Source organism: Gallinula chloropus (assembly GCF_964237585.1).
Source record: "Gallinula chloropus genome assembly, chromosome: 4".
Lineage (NCBI taxonomy): Eukaryota > Metazoa > Chordata > Aves > Gruiformes > Rallidae > Gallinula > Gallinula chloropus.
The window spans coordinates 22,225,611-22,243,078 of NC_140088.1; the positions used below are offsets into that span (position 1 = coordinate 22,225,611).

A 17,468-nucleotide genomic window follows, 5' to 3' on the forward strand; every position below is an offset into this window, starting at 1 on the left:
TTCTGTTGTTGGTAGCCCAGGTCTTTGACATTCAATCCATCTGTGGAGAAAACTGTCCGAAGTCAGAAGGAGGGCGTTGAAAATTCATTTTGTTGTAGGTGTGCGCCTTGGTAATCTGGCTGTGGGGTGTCAGGTGCTGTGGATACAGGAAAAGAAAATAGAACAGAGTTAGAAGACAAAATGATGTTCCACCTGAGCCTTGAATACAATCAGGAGAAATACTCATAACCAGCTACTTTGACCCCTTCACTTCTCCTGTTGACTTGTTTCAGTACTGTTGTGAACCACACGTGTGTGTAGCCAAAGGAAAACCAGGGAGCCAGAGCACGTGACGTATTGACTCAAGGGTGGCCCTGGCAATAAGGGGCTGGCGAGAGGCCAGGGGAAGGGGTGGGCATGCTGTGCCGAGGATAGGTGTCACCACTTGCAGGAGGGATGCCAGCCTGGCACAAATCAGGGCTTGCACAGAGCTGGTGCTGATGATTAATACTACACTCTGTGCAGCATGGTCTAAATAAGCTCTACCCAAAAGCCTGGCTGTATCTTCTGCTCACTGTCTGGCACATGCGCTTGGATACCATCCATGCCATGATGCTTGGCTTGTGAGAGAACAGGTCCATACTGTAGCAATCCTGTGATATGAGCGAAGGTAACACATTCTGTGTATCTGAGCCCTAGTTGTTAAAGGGAAGGCCACTTAGCTCTGAAGAATAACACCAAAAAGTATATGATCAGTAGGAGAACCACAGCAGTGAGCTGATGGGTTTTGTCTCAGCTCTGCTTGCCCTGAGCTGAGGATCTCTCTGGGTGGATCCATTAGAGATTGTGTGTCCGAACAGGATGGCTGCTGCAGTTCCTTGGTGTGCATGACTACACACCGTGAAGGCAACTCTCAAAGCACCTTTCATCCACAGTAAATCAAAAGTACAGAGCACAACAGTGTAATGTCCTACTACCTCTCTTTTCCCAAAAAGCCACAACCTGATCATGTCCAAATGTAATGAGAAATCAAGCACAACCTCCACTCAGACAAACAGACTTGAAATTGTCTTTATGGGGGAAAAAAAAAGTAATGTATGCACATTTCCTTGCAGGAGAGAAAAAAATAAATAAAAAAAACCAGAGATCCTGGCCTGGTGCCAAATCAGGGTTTAAAAATTCATGCCTGCCATAAGAATTTATACAACTTCTGAATAATTTATAGACTGCACCAATAACAAGGGGCTTAATATCTGATAGAGATTATTTAATCAATAGAAAACAGTGCAGTGAAAAAGCTGTCAAAGAACTACAGCATGTCAATCTGGGCTGAGCAGCTTTTAACCTCTTCCCTACTACATATATGTCCATTCATATATATGTATTCAAGGACGTTCTGCAAGTAGGGTGGTAGCATAGAAGAAGAAATGCCAGGAGTTTTTTCTTCTAGAGGCTTTTCTTTGGCAGGCTGCCATTGCAGACATATCCCTTACTGGTTCGGCAGAGCTTTGAAATGTAATGAGTTTTCTAGCTCTTAGCTGAATTTGTCAAAAGGAGTAGTTAGTTTCTCATGAATAATGTGCCAGGGATTGTGAGTTACTGTGAGATGGTTCAAAGACATAGAGCTGTTGGAGTGAGTCCAGAGAGGGACACGAAGATGATCGGGGATTGAAACACCTTTCGTACAAGGACAGGCTGAGAGAATGGGGCTTGTTCAGCCTGGAGAAGAGAAGGCTCTGGGGACACCTAATTATGGCCTACCAATATTTAAAGGGGTCCTACAAGAAAGTGGGAGAGGAACCATTCATCAGGGAGTGTAGTGGTAGGACAAGGGGTAATGGCTTCAAGCTGAAAGAGGGGAGGCTTAGTTTAGATGTTAGGAAGAAATTCTTTGCTATGAGGGTGGTAAGGCACTGCAACAGGTTTCACACAGAGGTTGTGAAAGCTCCATCCCTGGAAGTGTTTAAGGCCAGGTTGGATGAGGTTTTGGGCAGCCTTACCTAGTGGAGGGTGTCCATCCCCATGGCAGAGGGGTTGGAACTACATGATCTTTGAGTTCCCTTCCAACCCCAACCATTCTGTATATGATTGGTGGCAGTGCCTAGCACATGCCATTTGTGGTACAGCCATTTCCATTTGTGTTTGATTCTGGGGTCAAAATTCAAGAGGTTTTTACAGATGTGGGCACTAATAAACATGGGTACAGAAAAGACCTAAAGATCTATCTGTCTAAAGGAGATTCCTACCTGACTTGTGTCCCTGGCCTTGGTAATTGATTAAACAATTACACGAACTCCATGTCTTGATTCATGCACGTTCCCCAGTTTCAGGATTATGTTAATGATTTTCATATAATAGTCAATTATTAAGTGATAAAATGAAGCAATTGAGCTTCTGAGTAGGTCATTTCATGAAACGTCTCATCCATAGGCATCACAAAATGGTAAACTCTCGAGTATAGAAGCAGCAAGCAGGGACTCTTGCTTCTAATTTTTCTTGTCTTTCTGTGTATTGCTTTCTATATGACTGTATCTCAGTTTTGTGTCTTGCTGAAGTATGTGCCTAAAGTTGTGTACCTTAAAAGCTAGCCAGTGCCACATGAATATCCATTCTAACTTCTGGCATAGTAGAAGTCCTAGAACATCATCCAGTGGTGTGTGATGAAACCCAGTGTTACATTCTGGTTTATGTAGAAGACCAACCCACTTGTTTAGGTTTAAGCAGGGTGTGCATCATACATGAACAATATAATAAAAATTGGATTCTTAACTGATTCCCTAACAGACAGCTAAATGCATGATGAACAAACCTGTTCCCTGCCCAAAACAAGAAGCTGTGTGAATTGACTACCACTTCTAGAGCACCAGAGAGTATTTCTTGTTAATCTTTATTTTTTGCATTTATAATACTTACCTGAAATACTTTGAGTTTCAGTATGAGCTTTCATCTAAATATCTCTATCCATTTAATGCTCTTATAATAATAAATACATTTTTATTGCCCCAGAGGACCTAATTTATATAGCTGTGAATGTCTCGTAAATTGTTTTAATCTACAAGACTGAGAAAACAGGAGCTGCATACCCACACTGGGATATATAGTGATGGGCCACTGTGGGCAATCCTATCTGGCAAGAATTTTAGTATTTCACACCATTCTTGCTAATGGCTTAAAGACAGCTTTTCATTCTTTACAGATCATAATTGGTCTGTTTGGTTTTTGATTCGGGGGATTTTTTCTTTTCTTTTTTTGCCATAACTATCTGATAATGGATGGCCCCAGTGTTCAATGTGCAAGTTAGTCTTTTTTAACAGCATTTTTCCAGACATTGCTCAGAGCCAGCCTGTTTCTTTTGTTACAGTCCTAATTTGGAGATTTGGAGGTGGCATGCAGCTGCCTTGCTTCAGTGAGAGCTCTGTGAGATATACCTCCAAGCTCCAAGGCTTGGGCAAAGGCAGCCTTTAGTAGGTTGTAGCATAGTCCACCAGATGGGAAGGAGAAATCTTCACCAAAAGTGTCCTTGTTGCTGTTTTAAGTGATGTCTTCATAGCAATGTAGTGCAAAGGCAGTCTTGTCATGGATAAGACCTTGCTGTGCCAGCACGTGACAAGAATGGGACAAAAGCAGAGCCGTAGTCAGTTCACAATCCAAAACACAAAGCAACGGTTGGGAAACCTGTGATGGGGAAGTCCAAGGTGTTGTCAAGCATCACAGCAAAGAATAATCACAGAATCACAAAATGATAGAGGTTGGAAGGCACCTCTGGAGATCATTTAGTCCAACCCCTCCTGCCAGAACAGGACCACCTAGAGCAGGCTGCACAGGACAGTGTCCAGGCAGGTTTTGAATATCTCCTGAGATGGAGACTCCACAACCTCTCTGGGAAGAGGCTGGAGAAAAATAATGATGTAACTCTGGCATTAACAATGATGCTCTTCAAGTGTAGGGGTGTGTTGTGAGAGCACAGAATTGTTCACTTGAATATTTAACAAGTGGATGGTAGAACCTGGCTTTGGAGGCTGGAGATGGAAGTCAGCCTGAAAGGCCAAGGAAGAGATCCTGGATTGGTTACAGAAGGGGATTCAAGGTATGTAGAAGGGAAGACAGCTGAGTCATATTAAATACAGTATTAAAAAAAAGAGAGAATGGAGGTGGCTTGTAACAGGGACGTGAGCTGTCTTCCAAGACGTGGAACTTGGTGTCTTTATGAAGGCAAGCTGTGGCATATGAAAATTTTTGAAACCTCTTAAAGAATATATCTAGTGAGGAGAACTAGACTCCACATGCACTTGGCTTCATATTGAGTCAAATCAGCCTGATGTTTTCTTGCTTTTCAAGTATACTAGCAAGCAGAGAGGAAATTGATGATGGGGACAACATAGAGTAGAAGGCAAAAGGGACCACAGGTGCTAATCCCAGTTCTGATACTGGATGACTGTAACCATGGGCAAGTCACACTTCTTCACGGTTCCCTATCAGTAAAGAACTGCAAGTTAATACTTTTAGTGCTTCTCTCAGGTGGATGCAAGAGAATTTGTGTGTGTGTGGAACATCTAAGATGTAAGAACTAAGTGCTCTTACAGAATCTTTTGTCCTAGTATAACCCCCCTCTCTTATCACAGCAGGTAGTGTGCATGCTGCCAGCCAGAGGCTGGGTCTTTCCTTGAACCTCCTTGTAATGGCTGTTAGAGAGTAAGGCTTCCTACGTTTTTACAGTGGGAAGACTGATGCTGTTAAAATTACATAGACGGGATTTAAAAAAAAGCTTCATTCACCATTACGTTGCTTTTTATCTCCAAATGTAATAGGAGACTAGTTCTGGTTACTGTTCTGGGATTTTAGAATTCACTTGCTCGCCTAGAATAAACAGGAAAAGTAGTACTATAATGAGATGAGAGCCTGTCATATCCAGGAAAGATAAAAGGGAAGGAGAAACTCAGGAAAATACTTCTTAGTGTTTTTCTCCCCTACAGGCTATGTGTTATTTACCTTCTAGATCCTGTAAGAGTTGGCATTGGCATATTTCTAATCCTGTAGCACTTTGCTAAAGTAAAGGATTTTAGATGCTCATGGGGACTCAGGAGATCTGGAGTCTCTTCTGAATCTTCAGATTCAGGAAAGATTGTGTCTATATGTCTTATTTTCCAGGCTCTGGAATAATTCTTTTTCTTTCCTTTGCTTTTTCTGTTTGGCTTTTGAGAGAGTGTATTCTCCTCTTTTATGGAGTCTCTCAAGCATACACATACACAGATACATGGATGGGTACAGATGTACAGCATTTAGTGGGGATTGTGTAAGCTGTAAAGTGATAGAACTGGTGCAACACTTGGGAATGTTTAAACCCCTCTTGTTGGCCTGTTTAGAAATGACATGTACTACTGCTGTGCCATGTAATGCTCCAGCAAAACATTGTCTTGCACAGAGATGGAGGCAGGTGCTGAATTATGCCCTTGTTTAATCAAAAATCTCCTAGTTGGGGGCTATCCTAAAAAAAACCCCTCATCATACTCGAGGGAAAAGGGTTGGCGGGTGACCGACTGCAGATCTGAACTCAGATATCCTCGCTGCAACATGACCACGTAGTACTTGTGGAATGATCCCTGCAGCATCTATTTCTTGCACTTGACCACCGGGAAATGTGTTTGTCGTCCTTCTCACTCCTGTCACGTTGGGGGCTTTGTCAGATCAGAATACATCGTCGCTGTGCTTCTCTGTGCCCCTTGACTCCTCATAGGCACAAATCTTTTTCAAATGTTCTCCCCTGCTCATTTCCATTATTATATCTGGTGCTTCTAGGTAGCAAGCAAAAATGACTAACCTTGTAAATGCTCCCTGTCTTTCAATTTGTTTTATTTTTCATACAACATGTCAGTGCATTTTTGTTGAGTGTTTTTAATAAGATGAAGTTGATGAAAATAAATTGCTTTGCAGTTCCTGCTGTGGGTGACAGAAATGCTGGGTCTGTAATTTTCCAAAACTGTGCATTTGAAACCAGTGTGGAGGGTATTCTGTATGCCTGTGACTGCAATCATCTTTGTAAAATACCTCCCAGGAAAAGAAAGCAGCTATCAGTTTGAATTTTGGGGGCAAGATGCACTGCTGTACCCAGCTTCTGCTGGGCACAGTGAGAGAAGGAGCTGTCAAGGAGAATTTTAGGATTGATTCTATGCCAGGCTTAGGTCTGCCATACGGGATAGTTAGCCAGATCAGTCTCTAGTATGAGGGGGAGAATGAATTATATAGCAGACCCTCTTACCAGAATGTCTGTTAGCCAAGGCTTAGAAAGGGAGGATTGGGAGTAGAAAATGTGGACACCCTGGTGCCCACATGGTTACTGCACATCAGCTTTCTCCTGAGCTCTTCAGTGTCTTGCTTGAAAAATGTAATGAGGTTGAATGGTGATCTCCGTATTACCAAGGTGTGCTCTGTAGACAATCTGGTAACTACTTATCTCTTCTTGGACAGAAGATAGCCCACATATTCCAAATGTGGTTTTCAAGTCAAGATATTTTTATTTTTGTTCATTTTAAGGAAGAAAAGGTCAATATTATGATATTTTTGAACTGTTTCTATGTTGATAAAAATTGCAGGAAATACCATTTTAATTTCCTGGAGTTTAGGAAATTTCATTTTGTTGTGCAGTTTTTTGGTGCTTTTGTACTGCTTACCTAGCTGGCAAAACAAAATTAATGTCCATCTCTTACTGCATTCCGGGCTGTATTTCTGTAAGGCAGGGAAATGCTTTCTCTTCATGCTGGCTGGGAGCTGACACGTGGAAATCACACAGGAGCTGGTGATGGACCAGGAGCTCAAGTCCCAATTTTGCAACTTCAAGGCTAATGCCATTAAATTAAGCTTCTTCTCCTCTTTCCATTTCAGATTTAGAAATTTCCTTTGAGGTACAGAAAAGACAATATCCTGTATTAATGATTCTCATTGTCCACTCAGATTTGAAGAGTTGGATTAATACTGGTAATAAAACTAACTTGCTTCTCAAAGCAAAGCATTGAGAAATAGGGATCATACTGCACACATACAGTTCAGCCTGGTCTGCTGTGCTTTGAGGAAGAGGGACAGAATTACACTCAAAATTAGAAAAAATACCTAATTCTTGTTTGCAAGTTTTCTGGTGACAAACTGCCAAAGGTTTGGATGCTCTGTTCACCCTTCCTTTGCAGAAACCACCTTTCAGATCACATGCCTTGCTGTGCAACCCCAAAACTTAGTTCAAAGGAGTTAGGCAGTAAGGGAGGAGTACAGGTTTCTGCCTCTCTTACAGGTTTTAAACCAACTATCAGAGCCAATGAACAAAAGTGATTTTTCAGTAATGAAAAAAAAAATAATAGTAGTAATAATGTGTAATTTCTTTATTCTGTTTCAGAATAGCATAGCTGGGCAAACAGGCAAGGAGATAGTAGGGGACATAGTCTTAACAGAGATGGTTTCAAGCAAACCTCTTGCCAGTAGAAGTCTATTGCTTAGTCTGTATTTCATCCAATTTATTTTTAAATGGTTCAGTTGACAGTGTTCCTGCCACTTCCCCAGAGAAACTATTTCATTCCCACTAGTAGGCAACATTTCTGGAAATTTATACTAAGTTTTCCTCTGTTTGGCTGCCTTCCATTATCCCTACGTACAGCAAGGCAGTCTATCCATGGCAAGTCCTTTTCTTCCGGAAGATTTCACTCTTCTCCGTGTGACTGCCAGGAGTGCTGGGTGAGCTTGCCCGTAGGTCCCCAGTGTGCCACAGTGTCACATTTGTCATATGGGAGTTGCAAGGAAGGGCAGTAACTCCAGCAAATCACTGCTGTTCGGGAGCAAAAGCTGAAGCCCTTATGTCGGCTGTGCACATGGAGTTCTTTTTGTTTTATTTCATAATTTATACTATTCACCTTTTTTTCACCCTTAATGATGTATTTTTTCCCCCCCTTAATTTCCTGTAGTTTGTTGACGTTTATCTGGTTCTCAGATGTCCAAGACAGAAGAGTATGTGAGTGCAGTTTTGCCACAGCTGTTTTGTAAAGGAACTGTCAGCTTGGTTAAGGGACCTGAGCTTCCTAGTGTGCAGTCTGACTCCACAGTAGCTTTAGAAGCTGCTGTGAGAGCTTATACCTGATTATTCTCTTCTTCCCCTCCTGGTTTTGCGAATCATTTTTAGCTTCCAGATTCTCTCTCACTATTGAACACTGAATCCAACAGTGGCATGTCTGAAGTTTGTAGAACCCCTGTTAAACACATTAATCGCTCCTAGTTTTAGAATTCTGATTCTCTTCCGCACTGCTTCCCCACAGCGTTCTCCTTGACTGCATGTAAATTGAGGTGTATATAACTGTGTGTGAGAGGGGGTTAGTATGATAGTGTGCTTACAGAATGCTGCCTTTGTTATTTTCTAGGTATTTGGTGCTAGAACACGTGTCAGGTGGGGAGCTCTTTGACTATCTTGTAAAAAAGGGAAGATTGACACCAAAAGAAGCCAGGAAGTTCTTCCGACAAATCATCTCTGCTTTAGACTTCTGCCATAGTCATTCAATATGGTAAGTAGAACTGTTTCCTGTAAGAGTTCCCTGTTAAATAAAAGCACACAATAAAGGTATCTTATTTCTTGATATTTTTACTTAGTAGTAAATAACTGATGTTGTAAAGCTCTGGAAGTGTAAAGTGCAGATGTACTTTTTAATTCTCGGCCATGTGTGAGACAGCCCAATAGTCACAGACTTTTCATGGAGAAGATTGTCCATCATCTCTCATGGGAAGAGAATTCATTCACAGGTGATGCTTTATCCAGGAAAATCAAAACCACGAAGGAAAAGTAGCTTAATTTCCATCATTCTTGGGGCACTTGCTAATAACTGAGAATTACATACACTATATAACAATGAATCCCTGAAGAAACTTGGGGAAATTATGTATACAGTAAAGTCATTGTATGACTTCCTTCAGTTTTTGGAAACCTGCTGGCTTTTGGCATCATTCACTGAGTCTCTTCTGGGCATCTGAGTCACTGTTGCCTTTAATTTACTTTCCGGTAGGGAAGAATTTCGTTGATCTGACTGCCGTTGATACCCACTAATTCTCATGATTTAGCCATCGAGCGTGGTTTAACCTGTGCTTTCAGGTGATGTTTTAAATTGGACCTCTTTCCTCTTCATCTTCAGCAAGTTCAGGTAATTGAAATAACACTGAAATCAAGTTATTATAATCAGCCCAAGCACAGTTTCTGTATAGCTGCTGACCCATAACTAGCTGCTTATTCCTTGGAAATGCAGATACAGCACAGTTAGATAGGCTGAGGGAGATAGGTGATATTATGTCAGAGTGGCTGCTTCTTCATAGCCACATGCAGCCTCAGTTCCTCCCATTCCAGGGGGCTGGGGGTCTACTGCAGTAGATTGATTTGCATAACCGTTGTGTGGTTACTTCTCAGTAACCATACAGTGATTTTCCGAACCCGCTGTTTTGTGCTGAGAACCCACAAACCAGATGTCCTCAGCATAAATGTCCACAGCCAAAACAAACAGTGCCAACCTGGCATGGGCAGGGTTACAGTAGTCAGAGAAAATTTCCAGAGAATTCAAAAGCGGGTTGCATGCCCTGACTGGAAGATCTAAGTTTTCATTGTTGGTAGAGAACTCTGACGAGTTTTATTACATGAATTCCACAACTTTTCTCCCCTGCTTATCAACTGGGTTGAGTGATCATGACCTTATAATCAACATAGTCCTTGGTAGGTTGTACATCTGTTACTTTTTAAGTACACTAGGCAGTGTAACCACTGGTGGATTGCATACATAACAAGTTTCTGTTCCCTATTTGGCTTAACACACAGAGACCCAATCCAAGAAGACTCAAAAAATGTTTAAGTACAACTGAAGAGAAATTATTTACTCTTCTAAATGAATATTCCAGAAAAATATGAATGTCTATTGGGATAGGAGTTACTACAAAAGCAGGCATAGATACACATACACATTAATCCTTTGGGCTTGTGAAGTATACATATTGATATGGCAGACTTTAATAAACTGAATGAAGATTGTGGTGAGGCAGTCAGACAGACAAGCACCTATGCAGGTTTAACAATATGTGGAATTTCCAAGGCAGAGTGCATATGTCTCTTGAGAAATCCATTTTCTTCTGTTAAACTTACTGGACTGTGGGCAGTAGTCTTGTTTAGAAGTAAATCCTCCGTCTCCTTGCTCCCACTCGACTAGCGTTTAGTACTGAGTAAGTTAGCAGTAAATCATAAGCTCTCCCTCCCTCCAGGTCACACGGAGACTTGTGTGGTCTGCATTATATTAGACTCAGTGTTGTATTCTGGACAGTTATCATTAAACCTTTTTCGAAAACCAGAGCGAGCGTAAATGTATGTGTGTGCCTGTGTGTGAGTATAAAAGTTAATGTGCTTTCCTAAGCAATGAAGCCTGACCTTGTCCTGTCGTGGGGCAGTGAAATGACAAATCATCTCATCAGCCAGGTTATCCAGTTATGACCACATTGAAAAATGAAGGCTTCTGCTTTGGTTAATGACTAAACGTGGGTGCTTCTAACCTACTGGCAGAATAGATTGATAGCCTGGTGTCCCCAGCCCCGTATCATTGTCCCATCTTCCTCCTGTATCTCTCAAAACATTGTGAAATATCTGTGGCTTACTTTCACAGCAGTATGTAACCACATTCAGCTTTGCTCAAAATGTATTGATGCACCAGGATTCCCAGATCAAAGAATCAGAAAGGATTCCCCAATCCTCCCGTCAGTAAAAGGTTTCTGCTGCTACTGTGTGGCGAGATCACCTGTGTCTGAGAGCTGTTTTCAAACAAGCAGCTCAGACAAGGAAGCAGAATGGGCTTGGAGCTTGAGTCTGTGTGTTGCTTTAGTAAAGTTTAAACTTTCTGTTCTTATTTTAAATAATGGAAACAGTGGGGGAAGATTTGACGTACCTCACTCTGAGGTACAGTAACTTAGGGGGGTTCGTAGTACATGTTGGCCATGGAGGAAAGCTTATAGGTAACCCACTGTAGGGTTCTCTAAGGACTTTTCTGTGTACGTAGTACCATGCCATGATAGGTAGCCACGGGTAAACATGGGACCGAACAGCAATCACTATGCAGAGGTATTACATGGGATCCTGCAAACAGCATATCTCTGTTACATTGCTGCTCTGCCTGAGCTGGCGAGCTGGCGCGCAGTTAGCTCAGTGATGCAGCATTATTGCTTCAGCTTCTAGCTCTTCCTCTGTACTAGTTCTGAGGGCTCTGCGCCACGCTGCAGTGTCCAGAGCAGACGCTCTCAGCAGTGGTGCAAGGAATGGCAGAGGAGCCTGGGGTTCCTTGGACATCAGTGTAAGGCCATCCTAACCTGGGAAATTTTCTTTGGATGTAACTGATTATTTTTTTTCCCCTCAGCTGCCATTAACCTAATGCCGGGTGCCTGCTCCCCTAAATTCAGGGCCTTTAAGATGTCGCAGCTGGGTGCTCCGAACCAATAGTCACTTTCGAATATCCTTTCTCCCTACGTATGTGGGAGAGCTCTCAGCCGACTCAGCTCTGGCTCTGTTTTCTGCCCGAAACAATGTAGGAGCGTGTGTCAGGGTAGGTCGAGAATCCGCGCTTTCCCCTGGGAAGAGTCTCCTTTCTCTGGAGCGAGGGATGCTGCGGCACCAGCGGAGGGTGGGAGCCGGGTGAGGAGAGCTGGCGGGCGCCTCATTGGCTGGGTGTGACATCACCGGCAAGAGCTGGGATTGGTGGCGTGCGTATTTTGTGTGTGTTGGGCTTCTGCTTTGGTCAAGCTCATATTTGGTGTCTGCGTCTCAAGAGCTGACAAATAAAAATATGATTACAGAAAATGCCCCGTGGCAAACCTTATTATGGCTTCAGAGATAACAGATAATGCCAATTACTGTGCAGGGCAGTGGTGACATTGAGAGGAAATCCCCTGCGGTAATGAGCAGCAAGATGATTATTTCGTTTTATTTTTATTTTGGTTGGGTTTCATTTTGTGTTTTTTTCCTGAGCATGCACAAGAGGGGGTTAAGGCAGGTTCTTTATGAATATTGATAAATGACAATTATGAGGACCCTTTCTCCTTTCGTTGCCTGGGGCTGTGCCTGCTTGAGTACGCACAAGGCTCTTGCTGAAGTGTGTCTGTGTGTGCGTGCGTAGGCATGGGGGTGTGTGACTTAGAGGGATGAGGCAGTGAATAAGAGCTTTGTTTGACTTCGCCTTGTATTCTTCCCGTCAGCGTGGGGAGGGGGGGAAGGCTCGTTATAAAATAACGCTTCAAGATTTCATGGCATTAGTGCCAAAACCTCTAGTATGTTCCTGCAGGCAGGAGCTGCAGAGCACTGTCAGTGAAGGAAGCACACGTTCCAGGAGAGATCTGGGGGTGTCTTTGAGAAACAGAGAAAGCTGAAGAATGCCAGGTGCCATGTTCTGTCAGATAGAGCCACCCTTCCAGTGACTCCTGCTCTGCCTTGCTTCATTTATCAGGGCTGTGCTGTATTGTTCTGCACGGATGGTCTGTCAAAGACTTAGGCCTGCAGCAGCTGGGAAGTTTGGAATCATGGCTCAAGGCTTCCAAATATGAAACTTGCCTATAAATTGGGGGATTTAATAAGGTTGGTTTCTTGGGGGTTTTGGGGGTGAGTGGGTTCTGGTCTTTGGGTCTAGGTTTTCGAGTTTTCTTGCAGACCACTGGAAGTGAGGAAGGTACCTTATTCCCCTGTTAAGAGCTGAGATTCACCAAGCATTGCCTGAATCCTGGAGTTTCTTATGCAGATCTTTGATTGAGACTCACTCTAAAACAGTGAGGAATTTTCAGATTTCCGTTGTACAGGGAAGTGGAGAAAACCCATCAAGTACAGCAGCTGCAATGCCAAAGGCAAAGTTACCAGCTCAGCTAAAGTCAGAGGACATGTATTTTTGTGAGTTTACTTCTTTATATAAGCCACTGGAAACTCAAAAATGGCATAGACTTATTGTAAGCATAATGAGGTAACATTCTCTGGCAAATACAGCAGTGGTGAGCAGACCTGACAGTCTGTTCTGACTTTGAAATACATGAATGTGTGTTTTGAGGCAAGGCAGGTAGGGAAGAGCAATATATTTTAATAGATCAATGGAAATAATTGTTAAAAAGCAGGCAGGGTTTTATGCATACAAACCCTTCTCGAGGTCTCCTGATATGTTTATAGTTGTCCTTTCTTCCTGGCTATAACTATATTTACTTGTTCTGCAGAATTCTGTGAAAACTTACTATATTTGAGCATAGCAACCACAGCTCTAAACAAAGATTTTTCTGTAGGTAGATACAAGTTACACATTTGGATCAGATTTGCAGATCCTGGAGAAAATAAGATGAAAGACTTTTTCTGCTCGAGAAAATTAAAAATATTGCTCTGATAATATTAATTATTACTGATAAATTATTTGCATCAGGCACTTTTAAGAATCATACTGCAGAACAATTATTCTGCTCTCTAGCCCTTCAGGGAGTTTGGGGTCAGTAAGGAAGGCATTTGCAAAGTAGCCAACAATTTGATTAGTACAAATGACCTGCAACTATTCCAATTAGGAGTTTTCTTGGGTTAGAAATCTGTGACCTACAATGAGTTGTCATAGAAACTGATGTGAACATTTCAGCTCAAAAATCACTTTAAAATAATGGGTTAGTTCATCATCTTGTGCTAGGTGACATAGCTCCTTTGAATCCCCGATCTGGAGTCTGTCACCACACCAAAAATCTTCTGCCAACCCTGGATGACAGGGAGAGAGTGTTTGACTTCTCTTTTTTATGTATGCTGCAGTTGCCTGCAGTACAGATATGGGGATATTCCCTGAGCAGGAGGATGGACTAGAAAGGCAACAGAGGGAGATAGAGGAGCTGTCTGAACAGCATCACTGGGAGCGGCCAGAAAGCAAGCACAGCCAGGGTGTAAGTGGGAAGCTGGAACACATTAACGCATACATGTGCCTTTACCTTTTCTGTCCACCACCTCCAGTAACTGTGCCTGTTTCCACGGGACAATTTTTTTGGACCTCTCTCTGTATCCATCCTATGCTGCAAAGGAATTGCAAAGCCTTTGTTGTAATCTGTAAGAAAGGGAAATGTCACAGACAGCATGTGCTTCCCCTGTCATGGCTTGTTGGATGGCTCCCTTTCACTCATGCGTTCTCCTTTCAAAGCCTGCAGGCTCCTGATGCTAACTTCTTGCTCTGTTGTCTTAGTTGAGGAGCTCTGAGCGTCTGTGGCCACACTGGATCAGGGTTACACTGTCTGCATTTCTTGTTCATATTTCTTGGCAAATGCAGGAGAGTTTGCCATGTTTGTCACTAAATGAGGTTCTTCCTTCTCTTCTGAATTTCCAGCCATGTGATATAGCCCCTACAGCTTTAGAGCCTTTAGAACAAGGAAAGGGTAACGAGTCTTCTGTTCACCTGCAGAGAGAGGAGTTGATGCAATCATATAAGACATGGAGAGCCAGAGAGATCAGCTGGAATGGGACCAAATTAAATGCATTTACTCTGCAATGTTCCATTAATGCCAAGTAATTACCACATACAGTGGGATTTTTGTATTGTTTTGTTTTGTTTCATTTTTGCACAAGAGAATTCTTTCCAAATATGAATGCATGAGGCTGTCCGGGCTGCTGGGCTCTTAGGTAAATTATAACAAGCCTCCCCTATTCCCATATGTTCCTCTCTATTCCTTCTGGCGTTTGAAAAACTGGCAATACAAAGATGGGAAATGCAAATGCAGTGGGGAAGTCTCATTCCCAGTGGCAGTGACGCTGGCTCTGCTGCTTTGGTGCAGACTTCTGGCCTGACTTCTATCCCCAGGATGCTGCCTCAACAAATTCAAAGTGGTCAGAAGATGGACAGAAAAGAAATGTTCCAGATAGAAGAAAATTTTCATTGGGGCATAATATTCTCTTGTGGTTGAATGTGCAAGTACTTCCTGATCCCACTGGTACCCCGATCTCTGAGAGGAGTTCTGCCACAATGCAAAAAAATAAAAGAAAAATACTCAGGCTGCCATGAAATTCCTATGCTAGCCATCCATGCAAGGCAGCAGGGACTGTGTTGAAAGAGGGATGGAGATGGGTCAGAGAGACAGAAAACTGTCCTATCAATGTTCTTGTTTATTATGGCTCAGTCAGCAATAAATCTAACAATTCTTGACAGAGTCCATGCTCTCCTCTCTGCTCAGTGGGCTGTAGTGAAGAGCTGATAATTTTTTCTTGATTTTATTATGGTTAAAAAAAACCCTTTAAACTCTGTTACCACTCCAGATTTCCTTTTGCATGTGCTGCCCCAATCCCCAAGGCCCAGTTTAAGACTTTCTCTGGGAGGTGGGTCAGGACCTTTGCCTAAAGACTGCCACCAGCCATGTAGATTGACCATTCTTGGAAAAGCCGTGTACAGCACAGTGAGGTAAAGCTTACTCCGTGGTTGGAATGTGGATGGTAGCACCCCTTTTTCCTCTCTCTCTTGCAGTGGCTTTCCAAAAAAAAAATCCCTGAATATATTTGCCACTTTATAGGAACCTCGTTTTCCCACTTGATTCTCCCTAAAACTGTGTGGTAGATTCCAACTGATGGGAAGACATGATAAAATGGGAAGCAGACTCCTTTCCATCAGTGAGTGCTGCGCTCATTTTCAAAGGTGTCACCCCTTCCCTTTCACCACCTGTCAGTGTTCTGGGAGTGGGGCTGGTTCAAGGTTCATACACGTTCTGCTCCAGCTAGGGCCTGTAGCAGCTCTGCTCAGGCTGGTAGCTTTGAGGCATGTGGGGGAAGCTGTCTTGCATTTCCTTTAGCTGCACTGTTACCCTGAAACAACACGGGATACTTTATAGTGAGCATGCATCCAGGCTGGAGAAATGCTTGTGGACCTCCTGTGCTTGGGTCATGCTCTGCCTTGATCTTTGCTTCAAGTTCTCTCTAAGAAAACTATGCAATTTTAGGATAAGCAAAGAATTTCAATTTTTAGGTACAAAAGGCAGATGTCAGCAGCATGCCTGCAATAGACCAAACATGTATGAATTATATCAGTGCACACACAGTGGCACAAGCACAAGCAGCAGCACCCTTAGCTTCTACACCATGTGTCTGTTCACCAGTCAACCAGGAGCAATTACCAAGACTGAAAAACAACCACAGCCATTGAAAGAACATGCACAGTAGAAGGACGTGCACTCAATTTGAGCTGTAGGGAGGTTTCTTGTTTTATAACATCGAACGCCACTCGCTTTACAGGGATCTGCTACTTGCCAGTGAACCCTGGTCCTCAGGCAAGAAAACTTCAGTGCATCTCCCTAGTCAGATGAGGTCTTCCCAGTACCCTGTTAATGAAACCAGTTGTAAAATGAGAACTGTCTGGGACGTCTGCTGGAGGAAAGATTAAACCACATACTACTGTCTCATTAGTGTCCAGCTTTCCTAGCTTTCCTTGGGACTGTAGGCTCTTCATTTCACTGGTGGAGCTGAAGCATGTTCAGATTTGGCAGATGATAATTTTGTCTTTGTGCAGGACTGCTGTCCTTGATGATGGCATTCAGGGGTTCTTTTCCTGGCCATTAACTGGTCACTCATTGCCTCTGGAATATATTTCCTTGTCATTCATCTGCTTTTCTGTCAAGTAGGTATGACTATCTTGATAGTTATTATACAGCTAATAAGTCTTCTGTCTCCAGTTACCCCAAAACTTTGATTTTTGTGAGAAAGATAGATTTGATAAAGCACCTTTTACTTTGTCAGATGAAAATATGCACATTCTGAATCATGATACTCCATTATCTACAGGATTGTTTGCCCGTGGTTAAGGAGGCCACTTTAACGTGCAGGATTCATCATGTTTATACAAGATTAGAGACCACATTCTATGCTTTTCAAAAAGTGAGGGGGAAGGACTGATAGGACTCAGCAATAAAGTAAAAGACCAGTACCTACTTTGACATTGTGCTGCTTTTCCTTTTTTGCAGACTTCCTTTGCTGGAAATACCTGTTACATTCCCTGGGTGTCCTATTACAGTGTGCTCTGGCTTTGCATAGAATTACCAGCATTATTTACAAGGTTTTCTCTAACTGATCATTTCAGACTTCTCTGCAGATCAGAGGAGATCATTTCTAAGACATTGTCATGCCTCACATGTTTCTCTGAGAGAGTGGAAACAGTCCTTCTTTGTGGTGGTCTAGAGGTAGACTTAGACTTGCATGCATGGGGAGTGCTGGAGGAATATCTTAAAAAGTAAAGAGGAAATAGCATGATGATAAGGCTGCTTCCCTTTATGGGTGTCACTGGACTACAGAATCCTAATGCCGGCCGTTTCCCACAGGTTTGTGTTCTGACTGGGCACCGCAGCTGCCGCTTTCTGCCTGCAAGGTTTGAGTGCTCGGATTTGGACCTTTTTATTTGCAAGAAATGAAACAGTCATTTTGCCTACTGATAAGCAAAACCAAGAAAAGAGCTGCTTCTTTAGTCTGCCTAAAGTGC

General features: G+C 42.7%; 1 protein-coding gene across 2 annotated transcripts in view; it reads left to right on the plus strand.

Moving 5' to 3' along the window:
* BRSK2 (BR serine/threonine kinase 2) overlaps positions 1-17,468 on the plus strand; it is a 310,775-nt gene that overhangs the window by 211,347 nt on the left and 81,960 nt on the right. For both annotated transcript variants that reach the window (XM_084263965.1, XM_084263966.1), the window contains exon 4: positions 8,373-8,513. In XM_084263965.1, coding sequence (XP_084120091.1) covers positions 8,373-8,513 — 141 coding nt within the window. The remainder of the gene's footprint in view (positions 1-8,372; positions 8,514-17,468) is intronic.